Source organism: Corvus cornix, chromosome 12 (assembly GCF_000738735.6).
Source record: "Corvus cornix cornix isolate S_Up_H32 chromosome 12, ASM73873v5, whole genome shotgun sequence".
Lineage (NCBI taxonomy): Eukaryota > Metazoa > Chordata > Aves > Passeriformes > Corvidae > Corvus > Corvus cornix.
The window spans coordinates 4,641,105-4,657,070 of NC_046342.1; the positions used below are offsets into that span (position 1 = coordinate 4,641,105).

A 15,966-nucleotide genomic window follows, 5' to 3' on the forward strand; every position below is an offset into this window, starting at 1 on the left:
TCTTTTGCAAACATGCCAGGTTTGCACTGTGATTAAATGCTGCTGTTTGGACTGCAGCTGTCCAAACCTGGTATATTGGATTCATACAGGGGTGGAGAAAAAAATTAATTTCTGGAAAATGAATATTACCCAGATCAGATGCCTTTCCAGCAGGAGCCGGAGCACCACAGCTTCTCCCTGCTTGGCCCTGAGCACACCCCAGCTGGGGTTTGAGCTGTGGGTGCAGCTCTGTCTTGGCCCAGTGGGGCTGAGAGCTGCTGGGGTTACCAGCTGCTCTGTTGGGGTTCAGCTTTGTGGTTGCTGTTGTTCTTGAGGAAGGTGATGAGGGAGTCTTGGCATGGAGGCGATGCTGTGCAAGCACAGTGCAGTGCTGCCCCTCTGATTTTGGGGAAGAGCTGCTTCCTGGAAGATGTGAAATGGAGCTGAGGATAGAGGGAATGAGAAGGGAGGGGTCTGCTTTGGGTTACAGGTGTACCCCACCATCCCTGCCCTCCCATCAGTGTCCTCCCTCATGTCCTGGACAAGGAGGCTGGAGACAGTTGGCAGGGGAGGCCAATGCCCATAGGAGACAGGAAGGCTGAGGAGACCATTTTTACTTTCTAGTGGTGCTTTACAGGGAACTCTCCTGAGATTTGTTATTTTCCTTCACGTTTTATCATTGGATACCTTGACCCATGGGAAGGTGTTGGGCCCTCTCAGTGGCAGCTCATCAAATGGTGATTTCTGCACTTATGGGAGTACTTCTGCACCCATTCCCTTCTCAGGCTGCCAGGTTTCATGGTGCTGGGTGAGCTGACAGGGAACTGGGGAGAGGAAAATGCTTTCTCTAAACTCTGACAGCTCCTTGAATATATAGGCACAGTGGGAATTAATGGCAGGGATGAGCATCATTTACTGTGCATTAGGAGCAAGGCAAACAAGTGAATTTAGAGAATGGGTGTTTCAAGGCAGTCTCAGATCTGCCTCCTTGGCTGTACAGGTGCTGCTGGGAACATGTGCTGGCAGCTGGTTGTGTTACCAGCTTTGCTTTTAAGTGAGGCCACTTAGCACTTCTGGGCTGGTTTAAATCATTTTTGTGGCTGTTTGTAATTGCACTATGCTTAGGAGTATTTGGGATTGAATTTTTCACATTGCAGGTTGTCTTGAACAGTTGGATTTTTCTTCCCCCCACCTGCCACTCTTTCGTTTTTTTCCTTTGCTTTTATTTTGTTTCTGCTCAGTACTTTCTGTTGTTTGGCTGCTGTTAATATTCCCTCCCACTCCCCTTGCTCTCGCCACTTTATTAGTTCACTCTCAGCATCCACTGCTGGACTCCTTTCCACTGCCAGGACTGGATCTTCTGCTACTGCATCCAGCTTCAGCCCCTCCCAGATTTTTTTATTGAGATTGCAGTTCATAATGTGGTCTCAATCCCTGTCCTCTGAGTACAACAGCTTGATACAAGGGCATTACTTCTTGTTTCAGCGTGGCTGGAGCAGTGCAGGATTTGGCTTTGCTCGTGTCCCTGCATTGCCACCCACCTGCCCTGCCTGTCAGGGAGGCTCTGAAGGGATGGGGCCTGTTACTCAAGGTATTGCCAAATAAAACCCAGTCTGCCAAGAGCACACAACCTGCACCCCTTCTCCCCGAGGGTGCCGACCCAGCTGGGTGTGAGGGTACGAACATGGAATCAGAAGCAGCAGTTCCTTGACTCCGAGGTCACCGGTGTTACAGATTTCAAAACCAGGTCCCAGAGCACTGGATCACAGGAGAATTTCAATGAGAATGGCTTTCTCATCTGGACAAAACTAAAGGTTTTTGCCATCACTGAGGAATGTTTGGGATGTCTTTGGCCAGAAAATCCTACCTTTGATTCAGCTCAAGGAAAAATCCAGTATGGGAAATGTCACCTTAGATAAGTAAAACCTGGCTATGTTCTGAACAACCCAAAGCAAAATGCTACAGTGGAGACTGTGAAGTTCTCTGAATTGCCTGGAGCCCCCACCATTCATTCCCCTGCCTGTCTGGGACATTCTCATGCACGTATGGTCACTGTTAATTTGTCTTGGATTGTTCTAATTAACGCTGGTGAACTGTTCAGCCACGAAGACTGCAGAACTCTGCAGCTGCAGAGAGGGCTGGAGGAACAGCTCCTGGTTTCTTTTTCTGTTCTCCCTTGTGGACAGGCACCGTTTCTGTCTGTAACCAATAGGAGCCAATTTTTTGTTTCATAATAGGAAAATACTAATGTCAGGACTCCCTCTGTACCCAAAGCTTTCTCCTTGAAGATTGCTCCTCTTTGCTTTCCTAATTGCTGCTGCTCAGCTGGAGGTATCCCGCATCTTCCAAGCGCATGACTTTGTTGTGCTGTTACTTACCAAGGGGAGAAAAAGTGTGAGAGAATATTGCTTTGTGTCAAGCTTTCCTCGCTTTAACCCTTTCTGTGCTGATGTGGGGAGTTCTTATCTAGTGCAGGATGTTGTGCTGTTGGCAGTATAAGCTTTTTTTTTTTTTTTGGTCTGAAGCTCGGGGTGTGATGGAGCTCTGATGTGAAGAACATCTAGAAGTCATATCCTGAGCTGCATCAAAAGCAGGTTGAGGGAGGCGAGTGATTCTCGCCCTCTGCTCTGCTCTGGTGAGGCCTCATCTGGAATACTGCATCCAGCTCTGGGAGCCTCAACATAAGAAGCAGGTGGGAAGTGGTCCAGAGGAGGGCAATGCATATGACCAGAGGGCTGGAGCACCTCTGCTATGAAGAAAGGCTGAGAGAGCTGGGAGTGTTCAGCCTGGAGAAGAGAAAGCTCTGGGGAGACCTAAGAGCCCCTTCCAGTGCCTAAAGGGGCTCCAAGAAAGCTGGAGAGGGACTTCGGACAAAGCCATGGTGTGACATGACAAGAGTTAATGCCTTCACACTGCAAGAGGGGAAGTTGAGATTAGATATTAGGAAGAAATTAATTACTGTGAGGGTGGAGAGGCCCTGGCACAGGTTGCCCAGAGAAGCTGTGGCTGCCCCATCCCTGGGAGTGTCCAAGGCCAGGTTGGATGGGGCTTGGAGCAACGTGGAGTAGTGGAAGGTGTCCCTGCCCATGGCAGGGGATTGGAACAAGGTGTCTTTGAAGGTCCCTTCCAACCCACACCATTCTATGAAATAATTTCTTCTGGAGTCTGGGGATGCCTCTTAAATGTCTTCTCTTACTAAAGCATCCTCTTTGGAGTCCCTATGCTCACAGCGTGATCACTTGCAATAACACAGGAGTTGACAAATTAATGGAAGGTGCGGGTGGTTTGGGGACCAAAGTGATTGGGTGAAGCCCGTTTCAAACAAGTCAGATTGTCAGAAAACTTAATGCTTGGGGTTGCCTTTCCTTGAAGGCTGACAGGTGTGGAGCACGCAGGAGCAGAGCCTTGGAGAGGGCACTGGAGCCATGCTCCACGTGTCTCTTAGGGACTGAGGAGTCAGATGAGGATCACAGTTGTCTCTTGGCTCATGGGCCATGTTCTTGCAAGTCAGTAACCAGAAAAATTCACAGAAGTTCTGTTTTCTCCAGAACCCTCAGAAATGAACAGATCTGAGCCTTTTGTGTGCTGTCCCACTGACAGAGGTGGGATGGGTTACTGTCCTGGCAGCCAGGGTAGGTGACCTGAATCCCTTGGGGCTTTTTGGGGGGGGAAAAAGCAGTTGCTGAAGTAGAGCTAGAAGGGAGTAATGGTATATGTGGACATAAGGCTGCTGGAAGAAACTGTGGTTAGGAATTCCCTAGTGCCATGGAAGAAAGGAGGAGCTTGGGCAGAGCAGGGACCCCACTGAGAGCTGCAAAAAAAAAAAAGCAAAGTGGAAGCCTAGAGATTAACCCATTAGGTCTGGAGGGACTGTGCACAGCCAAAAGAGCAGCCTTGTGCTTAGTCTCTGTCTGCTCCTGTGGCTTCAGCCTCAGAAACTGCTTTGTTTAACCATGAAAGGAAAAGGGAGGCTGGAGTTGAGGGGTGTCTCTGCTCTGGCTCTTGAATGCATTGCCAGCTGCCTTCAGCAAGTGGAGTTGCTGTCTACTTCAGCTCATTATAATGTCTGGAGAAAGAAGAGGGGGAAGTAAGTAGTTTCCTAGCATTTTAGAGGGTCTCATCCTGTTCCTGAGCTGGTGATGTGCCACTGTCCAGGTCCTGGGCACCTGCCTGCCTGTACCTTTACTTTTGCTGGCTCTACCAAGAGCAATAGTTGTGTTGGTATGAGCCTGGTGGGTGTCTCTGGCCGAGCCTCTCCTTAGTCCTGGGTGAAATGGAGGAGGTTCTGAGTATGTGTTTGTCATGTGGAAGCTGGTTGTTTACTGTTTGTGTTTGGGTGCTGCTTTGAAACCCAGGGCAGATGTGTCATGAGAAATGGCTTCTGCACCCCCTGGTCCCTTCCTTTGTTCTCATGGCCAGGTCTGCAACAAACCACCACTTACAGGCAGAGTCTTTCACTTGTAATGAAGCGCCAGCAAAGAGAGGGTTTTGTGTTGTGGGAAGCATGATTCAGCTCCTAAGGATCATGCAAGCTTGGGTAGGTGCCAGACATGCTTAGCATGGAATTCTCAGTTAAGCATGGAGTCTGCTACCTCCTTGGGGAGGTCCAGCCCTCCTTGGAGAGTTCTCTGTTCCCGTATGTCTCCGTGTCTGGAGCTGAAGGTATTTGCAAGTAGCCTGAGGATAAAGAGAGAAGCAGCATCCTATTTGCTTTGTGGTTTTCTTCATGTACCTTACTTAAGATAAAGCACGAGGAAATTTTTTTTTTCCGTAATCTCAGATGATGGCAATAAACTCTTCCTTTTGACCCTGTGTTGGTTGCACCTGAGTCTGCAGGCAGGTGGAGTTAACAAGTCACAAAATCATCTGAGGGGTTGGTGGTTGCAAAGACTTGTGGTGGGACTGATTCCTTCTTGTTGGGGCAGTGCTGATGCCAACAGCACTTCCCTTGGACCTGGTGTTGTTCCCTGCAGTTGTGTGATGTGGCTTGGGAAGGGCAGGCCTGTGGGTCAGTGCTGCCACTTCAGGTGCAACATTCAAATCCAGATAATTGCATTGGCCTTCAGGATAATCCTGGTATAGATTTGTGCCTCTACCCACCACAGCCTGGCCAAGTTCTGGACTGGTTGTAGAAATCCTCATTTCTCGAGGATGACAAATTACTATTGCTTGATGAGAGATGTGGGTTTTATCCTGCTTCATGTGATCCCCTTGTTCCTGTTCCTGGTACCCAGAGCTGCCCCAGTGCTGCCAGGCCCTGCACCCAGCAAGCCCTGCAGGCAGTGCAGGGGGCTGGGGGTGGGCAAGAAGTTGGGCTTGCACTTGCCAAGTTCAACAAGTGGCTTTGGGGAGGTGGTCAGTGAGCTTTGGGGACGCGTTTGGGCGAGGACGGGCACAGCAGCAAGCGTGATGGCTCTGCCTGTGCCACAGGAGTGGCTCAGCAGAGGCAGGGATGGGCAGCTCAGCTTTTGAGTGAGAGGGTGGGATGCTCATTGCCTGCAAGCGTGAAGGCAGGCAGCTATAGAGCCAGTGGTGTGGGCAGCAGGTTGAATGCATTTCTGTTTTTTCTGGTTGCAAAGCCTTTCTTCTCTTGCTCCCCTCATTTCCAAAGCTTATATTGTTACCTAATCCACATTGCTGGAATTCTCTGTTAGAGGATCAGCTTTTCTGTAGGAAGACTGCTGTACTCCTCACTACTATTGATTGTCTCTTTCTTTTGCTTCCCTTCTTAGATCTACAATGAAAATAGTAACCTGTTTGAAGTCAAGGAGAATGTGCCCAGGAAATTGGTGGAGAAGGTCGCAGGGGACATTGAGAGCCTCTTGGCCAAGAAAGTCCGTGCTTTAAAGGTAAGGAGATGGGCCTATGTGCTGATCCTTTGATGGAGATGCTTAGTTTAAACAAGAGGGTTGATGCTGGCGTAGCATTATGATCTCAGCTTCAAAGTGATTTCTGTGATTGTGTGGCCTTTTCTGGGAACTGCATCCTGCAGCTGGACAGATTCATATGGAGCATGTGAGGCAAGGATGTGTCATGTGGGGATGTACTCTAGGTATCCTCTTGCTTTTTATCTCCTCCCACCATCATGCGAACACCTGAAGGTGCTGCCAGAAGAATGCAAGTGACAGCAAAAGCCTGCAGCAAATCTGATCCAGTCATTTAACTGGGGATGTACTGGAAGCAGAGGTACTGCAGTGTCCCTGCTGTCGCTCGTGGAAGTGTTCTGGACAAGTGGAGCTTTTCCTGTTTAGGCGATGATGTGCCTGAAGGGTTTGTGCTGGTGCCTGGGACTTGAGCCCTGTGACTGACTGTGTGTGTGGGTTCCCCTCGTGGGCGTCTGCATACGTTTCCAATCTATTGTCCTATTTTGTAACATTCCTTTTAAAATGAACTCATTTTATCTGTAGTGGAGGAAGGTGATCAATGGTGCCTGCTCAGTAAAAGCCTGCAGTGGCTATAACGAAGTGGCAGCAGGGCCATGCTCTACTACTGGAGCCTTCCTGGGAAGGTGGAGAACCCTCTTCACTGCAGAGGGATATGGAAACTTCACCTCCAGGAGCTGAGGTATCCTTTCCAAAACAGTTTTATCAAGTGGCATGAAACTGTACAATGGGCATCTGGCAGTGTGGCCAGCTGGATGCAGTTTGTAGCTTGATTCACTGAAAGGGCATCTGCAGGGCAATAGACAATGGGAAGGCTTGGAGCAGGTAACCCCGCTGTTGTATCCACAGAGGCACTGTAGCCAAAAAGACTTGGTCATCCTGCAACCTGACAGACAGGGATGGGAGCCCAGGAAAAAGTGCTGTGGTGGCAGAAGGGATATTGCAGTAACTGAGGTGTAACTAAGGCAGTGAGAGTTTGGAAGTGAACTGTCTCCACATACCTTGGAGAAGGTATGCAACAGGAATCATAGGACACCCATGTGGGCCAGGGGAATCTCAAGACTCAAGACAGGATCTCAGTCAAGGGTGGTCAAAGTCTGCCCTGAGTGTCCAGATGGTGTGAGGTTGTCCACAGAGCCTGACAAAGATGGTAACTGTAGGGACTTGGGTGAAGAAGATTGTTGAAAGAAGGTTGTTGTTTACTTAATTCCTTACTCTGGGAAGTAAAGAATAATCCTACTTGGGAATCACACCAAGTGTTTTAGCTTGAATGGAAGAAGCTGAAATGGGACTAAAGAGGTGTAAACTGTCAGCACTGCATTTGGGAAGTGAAAATCAGGAAGACCAATTTTCTTTTTAACGTGAACTTGCACCTTTGTGCTCATATAGTTTGTGTGCACACTTGAGCATATATCATACTAAATGTTCCAGAGATGTGCAGCACCTATAGATGCTGGAGAAGACACAGGTGACAGAAGGTTGTTGCAAACTCAATATGCACCTGGACAACAACATATGGCTCCCATGTGATGCACAGGGTAATAAGTTACACAGCAGGAATGTGCTGAGTGGTTCCACTGTGACATTTGAATTTCAGCTCATCAGTCACACTGTTTTCTTTGCCCTTTGCTCTGAGTCACACAGACTTACAGAGAATTTGTACATATTTTGGTGCTAGATCAAGGGTTGAACTGTGCCCATGGTACAAATAACCTTGTTTGTCTTCCAACTGTCTTCCTTTTTATGTTGGGTTTTGGGCAGGACTCTCTGGTGTGCTGTGAAGGGCTCACCTGATGCTGGACCTGACACGGGAGTGATTCTGGCAGTACTGGTTAGGTAACAGCACGTGGCACTGTCTTTATAGCAGAAACAATGATCCCTTGACCTAAATTAATCTTTCAAAAGGACTCCTTCAGAGTGCACTCTCAGAGCAGACTTTTACATCCACTTTCCATGTAAATTCTTGACATTCTGGATTGGTGGTACTAACAACAAAATCTGGAAATGGGGAAGTTGATGGAGGAAGAGAAATTGAATCTTCTAAATTTCTTCCACATTTTGCTGAGCTTCTTTGAAGCAGTGGGGCTCCCATAGCTCCTTCCATTCTCCTGCCTGTTTTCTTCTGTCTCAGCTCTCCCTTTAGTTGAATCATCTCTTCTGGAGTCATTTCCTCCTCTTCTCTCATGACTCACAAGAGTGATGATGACTTCTTGAAGCATATTTTTTAGCATTTGAGTCAGGTGGGGCTCCACGTATTGGTGGAGGGCAGGTGAAGAGGGAGAAATGGAGCCTCTCCTTGATGTGCGAATTGCAGTGTCACTCGTGTGCTCACTCTCCTGAGGAGACATCCCTGTCTCCTTTGCTGCAGGAGAGAGAAGGGATGCTGTTTGGGCCTTAGTGGGGCTTTGTAGGAAGGTGCTCACAAGCCTTTGGGCGCACACCATGGGTGCACGGCTCAGAGCACTGTTCTGATTAGGTGGTGATTCAGTCCAGTCATCAAAGAACCTGTTCTCCTCTAAGTAAAAATATTAATGTGTCTTTATTAAACTGTATGCAGAGCATTTATTAATACAGTTTCTTACCTTGTGTGTTGCATTTCTAAGAGGCAGAAATCAAGCACAAGGAAACTGAGCCCGTCTGGCCCTGACAGCCATGGTGCAGCACTGTGGCATGGATCTGGCACTAATAGGACACTCTGATTTCCCATGTGCGTTTTGGAGGTGTGCTGGAGCCAGGGGTGTGTGGCAGAGAGGGTAATTGCTTCCTAAAATAAGGCATCTACAAGGGGCTGGCTATTTGGATGCTGTCTCTCCTTTTTTGTTCCAGAACATCATATCAGATGACAATCTCATCATGGGACAAAAACTTCCTAGGAAGATGTTTTTGCAATCCCCACCTGTTCCACCTGGCATTAGAGTATCTACAGCTGGATCCTGGGGGACTTCTACCCCATGTCCCACACAATGGCTTCTGTTGGATGTGGATTTGCATCAGCACTAATTGCCTTTCCCAGTGTCCTTTGTCTATGACAATTTCATTGCTTCAAGCCTGGCCTCCCAGTCACCTTTGGGCTCTGTAGCTCCAGCTGCTTTTTATTCTCAGTCTTTAACAGGAGGGGAGGTAAAAGAGAGGGCCTTCAATACAAAAATGCATCTAATTTCCTTTGAATTGGAAGTAAAAGACTAATGTGGAGTGACTCCTGAAGGAGATGACATTACATTTACCCAGTGTATTGCATTGTGGGGAAGTTGCAGAGCTACAGGTGAGGTGTAAGGAAGCAATAGGTGTGTTCCTGGCTGGGTGGGAGTTTAATGGGCTGCACTTGTCCACACTCATGAGCTTGTCCTTGTTAGGGCTAAAAAAACCACCTTTTGTAAGATGTGGAAAGGAACAAGGTGGCAGGTGACCAAATGACTACAAATCCCCCTTGGGTTTTCCTTGTGCTGGGAATCACAGCTGGCTGGCTCATGGCTTGACATCATCTGAGACTAGAACTCAGCAGGTTGGTTTTTTGCCAAGTAGATTTTTTGTCACTTTTTCAGCTTTATTTCCTATCTCCTCTTCAGTTTTTCAGTGTGTTCAGACCCCTCTTTGCCTTTGTATGTGCCCATAGAGATATGTACAGGCTGGGGCTTCTTTGGGAGCTTGTTTAGGAGCCCAGATGTTGGAGTTTGCTGTTGGTGAAGCACAGAGTGAGCCAGGGAAAAGCCATCACCTGAGGGTGTGCATGGTGTGTGTCAGATTCCCAAACCCAAGGGGCATTTTTTCTTTCTTTTAGAATACTATGTGAAGTACATGAGTGATGCCTCCAGGTCTATTCTTTCCTGAAGCTCTGCAGACTGGGGGAGAAGGAAGTTGTGATTGGATGGAGGAGGAGGCTGAGAGGTGGAAATTTTAGATCCTAGGATATGTTTTAAGATTGTTTCTCCTTTTTATGCAGTTCTTGTGAAGGCTGCTTTTGGATGCTGACTGCTTCATTCTTCACATATTTAACCACAGACAATTTGCTTTGCCTTCTTAGAGCGACACATCCCACAGTTTACTGAGTGGGTTATGCCCTGAAGTGAACTATTCATGTACTGTGACCAGCCTAAAGATTACTGTCTGTGCTGGTGGCCTTCCCCCATCTCCAAAAAGAGGCCTCCTGATCCATGGAACATGGTCTGGCTGCCTGCAGGCTCTGGCGTTACCCTAATGGTGACACGATTGGCCTGATATTTTTTCCATAGAACTGATTTAGTTTTGCAAGTTGTGCAGCACCGGCACAATCTTTTGAATTAAGGTGGAGTTTGTTGCATTTCCTGTGGACCCCAGCTGTGTGCAGTATCAAATATGATGTGTTGAACAGAAGTGCAGCAAAGTGGCATCTTGTGTATCAGAGAATTTATAAAGTGTGCTGTGTACATCTGTGTGTATTTCACATAGATGTCTGCCTGTGCAACAGGTTTGGTGCACCTTGTGTGGCTCTGGTGATGAGAGCACTAACAGCACTTACCAGGAGTGGGAGGAGGGTTTGGGAGTTTTTTTTCATTGTGTTTTTGTGAAATTGAATAGCATTTTTTTGTTGCTGTGTATTTAGCTCCAGTGTGGAATGAGCATCTGGGGGAAAGCAGGGGTTTGGTAGGAGGGTTCAAGGTTCCTGTTCCTTCAGCTAAGGTGTAGGAGGTCACAATATATTTCACTCAGTTTTTACTGTAACTGGAGTGGTAAAATCTACACTTGGCATTAGACATTTTCTTTTGGCAGAAAAAAGAATACAAAGGACAAGACTGGGGATTTCCTGTATTTTGAAAGCATCCTGCAGGGAAATCTGGCTGGGTTTCCTGTGGCTGCAAAGCCTGGGGGAATGTGGCTGTAGGTGTTCCCATCTTCCTTTACCTCAGATCCTAAGGGAAGGAGGCTGGAAGAGCTGGGATTTGGCACACAGAAAAGGTGATTGGTCTGGAGATGAGTAAGGCTTGGGGTTTTGTACTGCCTTAACCCTATTTTGCTGTTTTGTCTCCTATTTCCACCCCTCAGCCTTGAGTTTTCCCACTTACTGGCATTTTTTCTTTCATGTTTCTTCTGAAGTGTTGATGCAGTAAGTATGTGGCCATGCTTTAGCATCCTGTGATGGAGGGTGAGGTGAGAGTTTGGTGTGTTACCACAAAGTACTGACCAAATCAGGTTCTCAGGGTGAAGCTGGTCAGTGGGTGCATTACAGGAGGGAGGAGCTCAGGCCAGTTATGCTTTTAGTCCTGGTTGAACACTCAGTGCATTTCTGCTCAACTGGGACTGGTTCCAAGCTCCATTTGAGCCTGGCACAAGCATATATCAAGAGTGCAGAGGGGATTTAATTGGACAGGTTTATCCCTTTAACAATTCTGATAGCCCTGAGATTTCCCTTGCAGGTATGCGGTGAATTAAGTCTTTATCAGTTTCTGCTCCCTGATAGGGACAATAAAAGATGTCATTTGTCTGATGAGCTGCAAAAATTGGCATACAACAAAGCATCTCTCAGCCCAGTTCAGAGCATCTGTCCTCTCTCGGCAGCAGAGGCACTGACCTCTGTTATGGCATGGGCTGGTAGGAAGTCATCAGGAAATCTTCCGTCCTTCACTGTTGGGGTTGTTGCTGTCCTCTGGTCTTGATGGCAGGCAGCAAAGGGGGTCAGCATTCAGCAGGAGCAGCTCTGGGGTTGTACTGGATTTCTCCTTTGCTTCTGGCAGAGCGAGGTCATGTTGCCATCTCCCTGCCTCGCAGAGCTGTCTGAAGGATGTTGTTCCAGGTGCTCACTGGCCAAGTCATTGATGTGTTTAACTGGAGAGGTCCTAGGCTAGGAGAGGGAGACCCTTCTGAGCTGCAGTGCACTGGGGGTTCACACCGGCTGGCAGCATGGGGTGCTGCTCCTGCTGTCCTCGTGGATTTCCCTCTGCAGTGTGGTACAGCCCTGGGTTTGGCCTGTGGGGAACTTCTGGGCATGTCAGAAGGCTACCAGTGGTCATGCTGTGGCCTGCTGGGTCCCAGCTAAGGGACACATTACCTGTCTTGCCTAGGCAGCAAAATGGAGTAGGAGAGAGGGAATAAACATAGCTCAGGTGAGCTCAGACACAGCATGTGGGTTTGGTGAGATGTGGGGCTTCATTGCCTCATGCACTCCTGCACCATTCCAGCTGCATGGCCATGGACAGGAGCTCTTGAGTTGGAGTAAGGACCACAACCAGCATCAACCTTGCGCATGCTGAAGTACAAACCATTTAAAGGCAGGACCTCTGTGCTTCCTTATTTCATAGGGCCAAATCCAGCCCTCTTCCTGCTTCTTTGCTAATTGCTGGTTGGTGGCTTTTGTTTTTAATTCCATTTTTAATTCGCTCCTAATCAAATCCTGGCTGACAGTCCCTGTGTGTTTGTTTATTTATTTATTTATTCATTCGTGCATATGTGTGTGTGTGTCTTCTCCTGCCTCACAATTGTTCTTGTGCTGGACCTGCTCCAGTAATCCAATTTGAATCCAATCTCCCAGGTCTGGAATTCTAATTTACAGATTGCAGACGGGAGTCAAACAATGCCCACACACCAGGATGGGGGTTGATTGTCTAATCTAATCAGGGACAATCAGATGTTTGTAACAAGTCTATCAAACCTGTATTGGGCCAGTTTGCTGAGCAATGTAACCAGCTTTCTTAATAGCGCTAACATGATTTAGGGCTTCCTGCACTTTCATGTAGATTACATTGAACGTTTCCCTTTCTTCTCCCATGAACACTTGGCAGCAGCCCAGCCCAATGGGCTTTACAACTTGGTGAGCTGCTGGGTGCACTCTGGGGCAGCAGAGGTTTGCCAGGACCCAGGGGGCTGCTGCCTCCCCCAGCACCGCTGCACACTGAGGATGATCCTGTTTTGTGGCACACGTACAAGGAAGGGACTCAGTGCCACCAGTGCATCTGGAGTCACAGATGGGGGAGTGAAAAGCGATGGTCCTGACCTGATACACTGTTCAGTAAGTCTCCACAGCAGATCCCCAGCCCCATGCGTGGCTGCTGGTGAAGAACAGATGAAGAAACCTTTGTCCTCTCCTGCCCTTGGCAGACTGGGGCTGTTGTTTCTGGTTCTTGGTATAAGAAGTCTGGACAGTTGCTGTTTAAAGAAAACACCTGTCCAGGTGGGTTTTTTTATGCCCTTTCAAGGCCTGAAGCAAAAGAGGATGCAACACCTCTGCAAAGATGATGTCTCTCAGTATAGCTCTCCAACCCAGAGTGGAGCTTCCTTACTTACCCTGTGCAAATAAATACTTGCCTGACTTTGCCCTTCCCGAGGACTGAAATATCCATCTGGTCTCTTACCCTGTCAAGAGGTGAGCTGGTTCTCACGCTCCACGTCTGTACCACTTAGCTCTGCACGCGATGCCTTTGCCCGGGGATTTATTTTAGGCTCACGGCTTCCTCCCTGCCCCAGAGCATCTTTCCTTGGCAGGCCCTGTGTGCTGCACTCATCCCTGAGGCAGGCGCGCCGCAGGGAGGGAATCGTGGCTCGCTGCCGCTGCCGGCACAGCAGCCGGGGCTGAGGTTGAGGGGTTTGGGTCACAGCCGTGCTGGGAGCTTTAGCTGGGCTTTTAGCCTGAGCAAAGCTTGCCCTCACGCCCTCTCTGAGCACTGCCAGGCTGGTTTGCACGCACAGGCAGGAGGAATGGGAACCTTTCTTTGAGGGTTTAATTGCTGTGCGTGCCTTGTCTTCCTGCGCTCTGCACCCCACGCTGTGAGGAACACAGACACCTCTGAGACCAAGTGAAGAGAAGGATGAAATAGTCCTTAGAGGGTGTTTTACTTCCCTTCCTCACACGGTGTTGTGTATTTGACAGCAGTTTGCATGTTGGTTTTCAGTTTTTCCTGGTTTTTTCCAGCCCAGGAGCAGCGCTCCTAGCAGAGGTGGAGGTGACTAAAGCCATTGGTGTGGGCAGGGGATTTGCAGCAGTTGTAGTGCTTGGCTGTCTCAAAACTCGGATCCTTCAGCGTGGTCCCTACCCTCTCACGCTCCTGAGGCCTGGCAGGGCTGTGCTCTAAGAGGAGGCATTTGGGGGTGGTTGAAAGGGTAAAAGCAGATGGGTATGACTTATTGGTCTATCTGTGAAGATAGATACAGATATAAACTGGTGACTGATGCAGAAGGGGAGGAGGTCTCTGAGGGAATTAGTGCTCGGGAAAGGAAGTACCATTTAATTCTTTATAGAACAACCTTTAAACATGATTGGGAAGATGTGCTTGCAGTGATAGCAAAATAAAAGAAACCATGTCACTGAAAAAGGGATTTATTTGAATTTTCTTGGTTAATTTTGGCATGAGAAAATGCATTTCCATGGCAGTTTGGTACCTGGAGTTGCTTCTGCGCCGTGTCCTGTGACTTTGTAATCTGTGTGTGGTGGGAGAGGGTAAGAAGGGGATCTTTATTTCCCCGGCGTTACGTGTAGGTTTGCATGGAGTATGTGCTTCTGCACTTATAGATGTGCTTTCAGTCCCTGAAGGTTTAGCCCCTGCCCTCCATGATGCTGTACATCCTCAAAGAGCTCTCTGAAGCCCAAGATCTTGGACAGAAAAACCTCCAACCAATTTATTCTTGTTTAATGTTTTTCCCCTTGAATGTTTCAGATGCATGATTTGGGGTAGAAGGCTCTTATATCAAATGGGAGTAACTGACCTGGGACAGTGAATCATTTTGAGTTCATTTCTGGTGGAATGAGGATTATTTTTTTAAGGGTTTCGTACTCAGGCTGAACTAAAAATCAGCTATTTGTATAGCTGTGTTTACAGCAGGTAGCTAAGTTAAAGTCTACTGAGTGAGAGGGTGGAGGCTTGGTCCTGGAGGTTAATGGACTTGCATGAAGCTTTGTCTCAAAAGCTCTCCTCAAATCCCACCTTTTTAAAGAGAAAAAAAGAAAGTAGATTTATCAAGTTTCATTTCTGCAGCCCCCAATCCCCAGATCAGCTTTGGCTCAGTTTATCTCAGTAGGTCTCTGCACAGGAGTGACTTGAATAGCAGGGCTGGCTGCAGGTGAGGAGCAGGAGGCAGCCCCCAAGGTGCCTTCCATGATCAGTATTTAGCTTGGCTCTGGGCATGTGGTGCTGTGCTGTGACACAGGGGCTGGCACAGAGTGTGCTCCCTGCACTGGGATGGTGCCCACCAGGACCCTGCTTTCTGTCCCCATGGATTTGCTTTGCATCCCCTGAAGCTTTCATGGGGCGAGTCTGAAATCCATCAGCATCCTGCCCTACCCCATAGCAAGGAGCTATTATATATTCCCAGAGCAGCTGATGTCCATTAAATGTTTGAGTGACACTACAACAATGTGTAAAATATCAGTGATAAGGATCTAGCAAATCTTAATAAAAAAAAGGCGACAAGAATGTAAATTGCACATACAATTGTGATAAAGAGCCAGAGATAACATTAAAGAGATTGTATCAATTTAATGCAAGTTTCGTGCCAAAGCCTGTCATCTGCTCTTTGAAGAGGAGTTGTTGGGAGCCGTGATATTCCAGCAGACAGTGCTCAAATCATCCCAGTGCTCTGGAGTGGCTGTCCCTGCAGCCAGCGTGCTCCGTGGAAGCTGTCTGCTTGCTGAGGATTAATGGAAACCTTTCCTGCCTCTACAATAAAAATAATGTTCCTTGGAAAAAAGAAAGTGCCCTTCTGCCTGCTGGCCTTTGGGTCCCTCAAAATGCAATTAAAAAGCAGCTTAATACAGCCTTGCAATGAGAAATCTGTCAGCGTTCAGAGGCACAATCTGAAGTGAAAGCAACATGAAAAGGTTGTGAGCAAAAATATTTAACAGTGTGCCTGCCTGGTGGTGCTCATGGAGCCACCAGCTGAACTGGGACATGAGGGGCTGGAACTGGGGTAACTGGGGCAGCTGAAGCAGCTCCACAGATACAGAGCTGGGCTGCAGCAGCGCTGCTGAGGGCATGGGAGCTCCTCCATAACCTAGCCTGGGTTTGTGTGTCTCAGCTTGCCTGTCCCTGCTGGTCTCCTGTTTTCTGGGCTGGTGTTTCTGCTTTGTGTCCTTGGTTTCTGTCTCTCCTCTGCTGTTTAGGGTGTGCTGCATCCTTGAAAGTGGCTAGGTAACAGCAGTAAA

At 48.1% G+C, this 15,966-nt stretch overlaps 1 protein-coding gene across 2 annotated transcripts in view; it reads left to right on the top strand.

Annotated features, from left to right (window-relative positions):
* Positions 1-15,966, top strand: part of CACNA2D2 (calcium voltage-gated channel auxiliary subunit alpha2delta 2) — a 212,244-nt gene that overhangs the window by 77,880 nt on the left and 118,398 nt on the right. For both annotated transcript variants that reach the window (XM_039558859.1, XM_039558860.1), the window contains exon 3: positions 5,712-5,828. In XM_039558859.1, the coding sequence (XP_039414793.1) occupies positions 5,712-5,828 (117 nt within the window). The remainder of the gene's footprint in view (positions 1-5,711; positions 5,829-15,966) is intronic.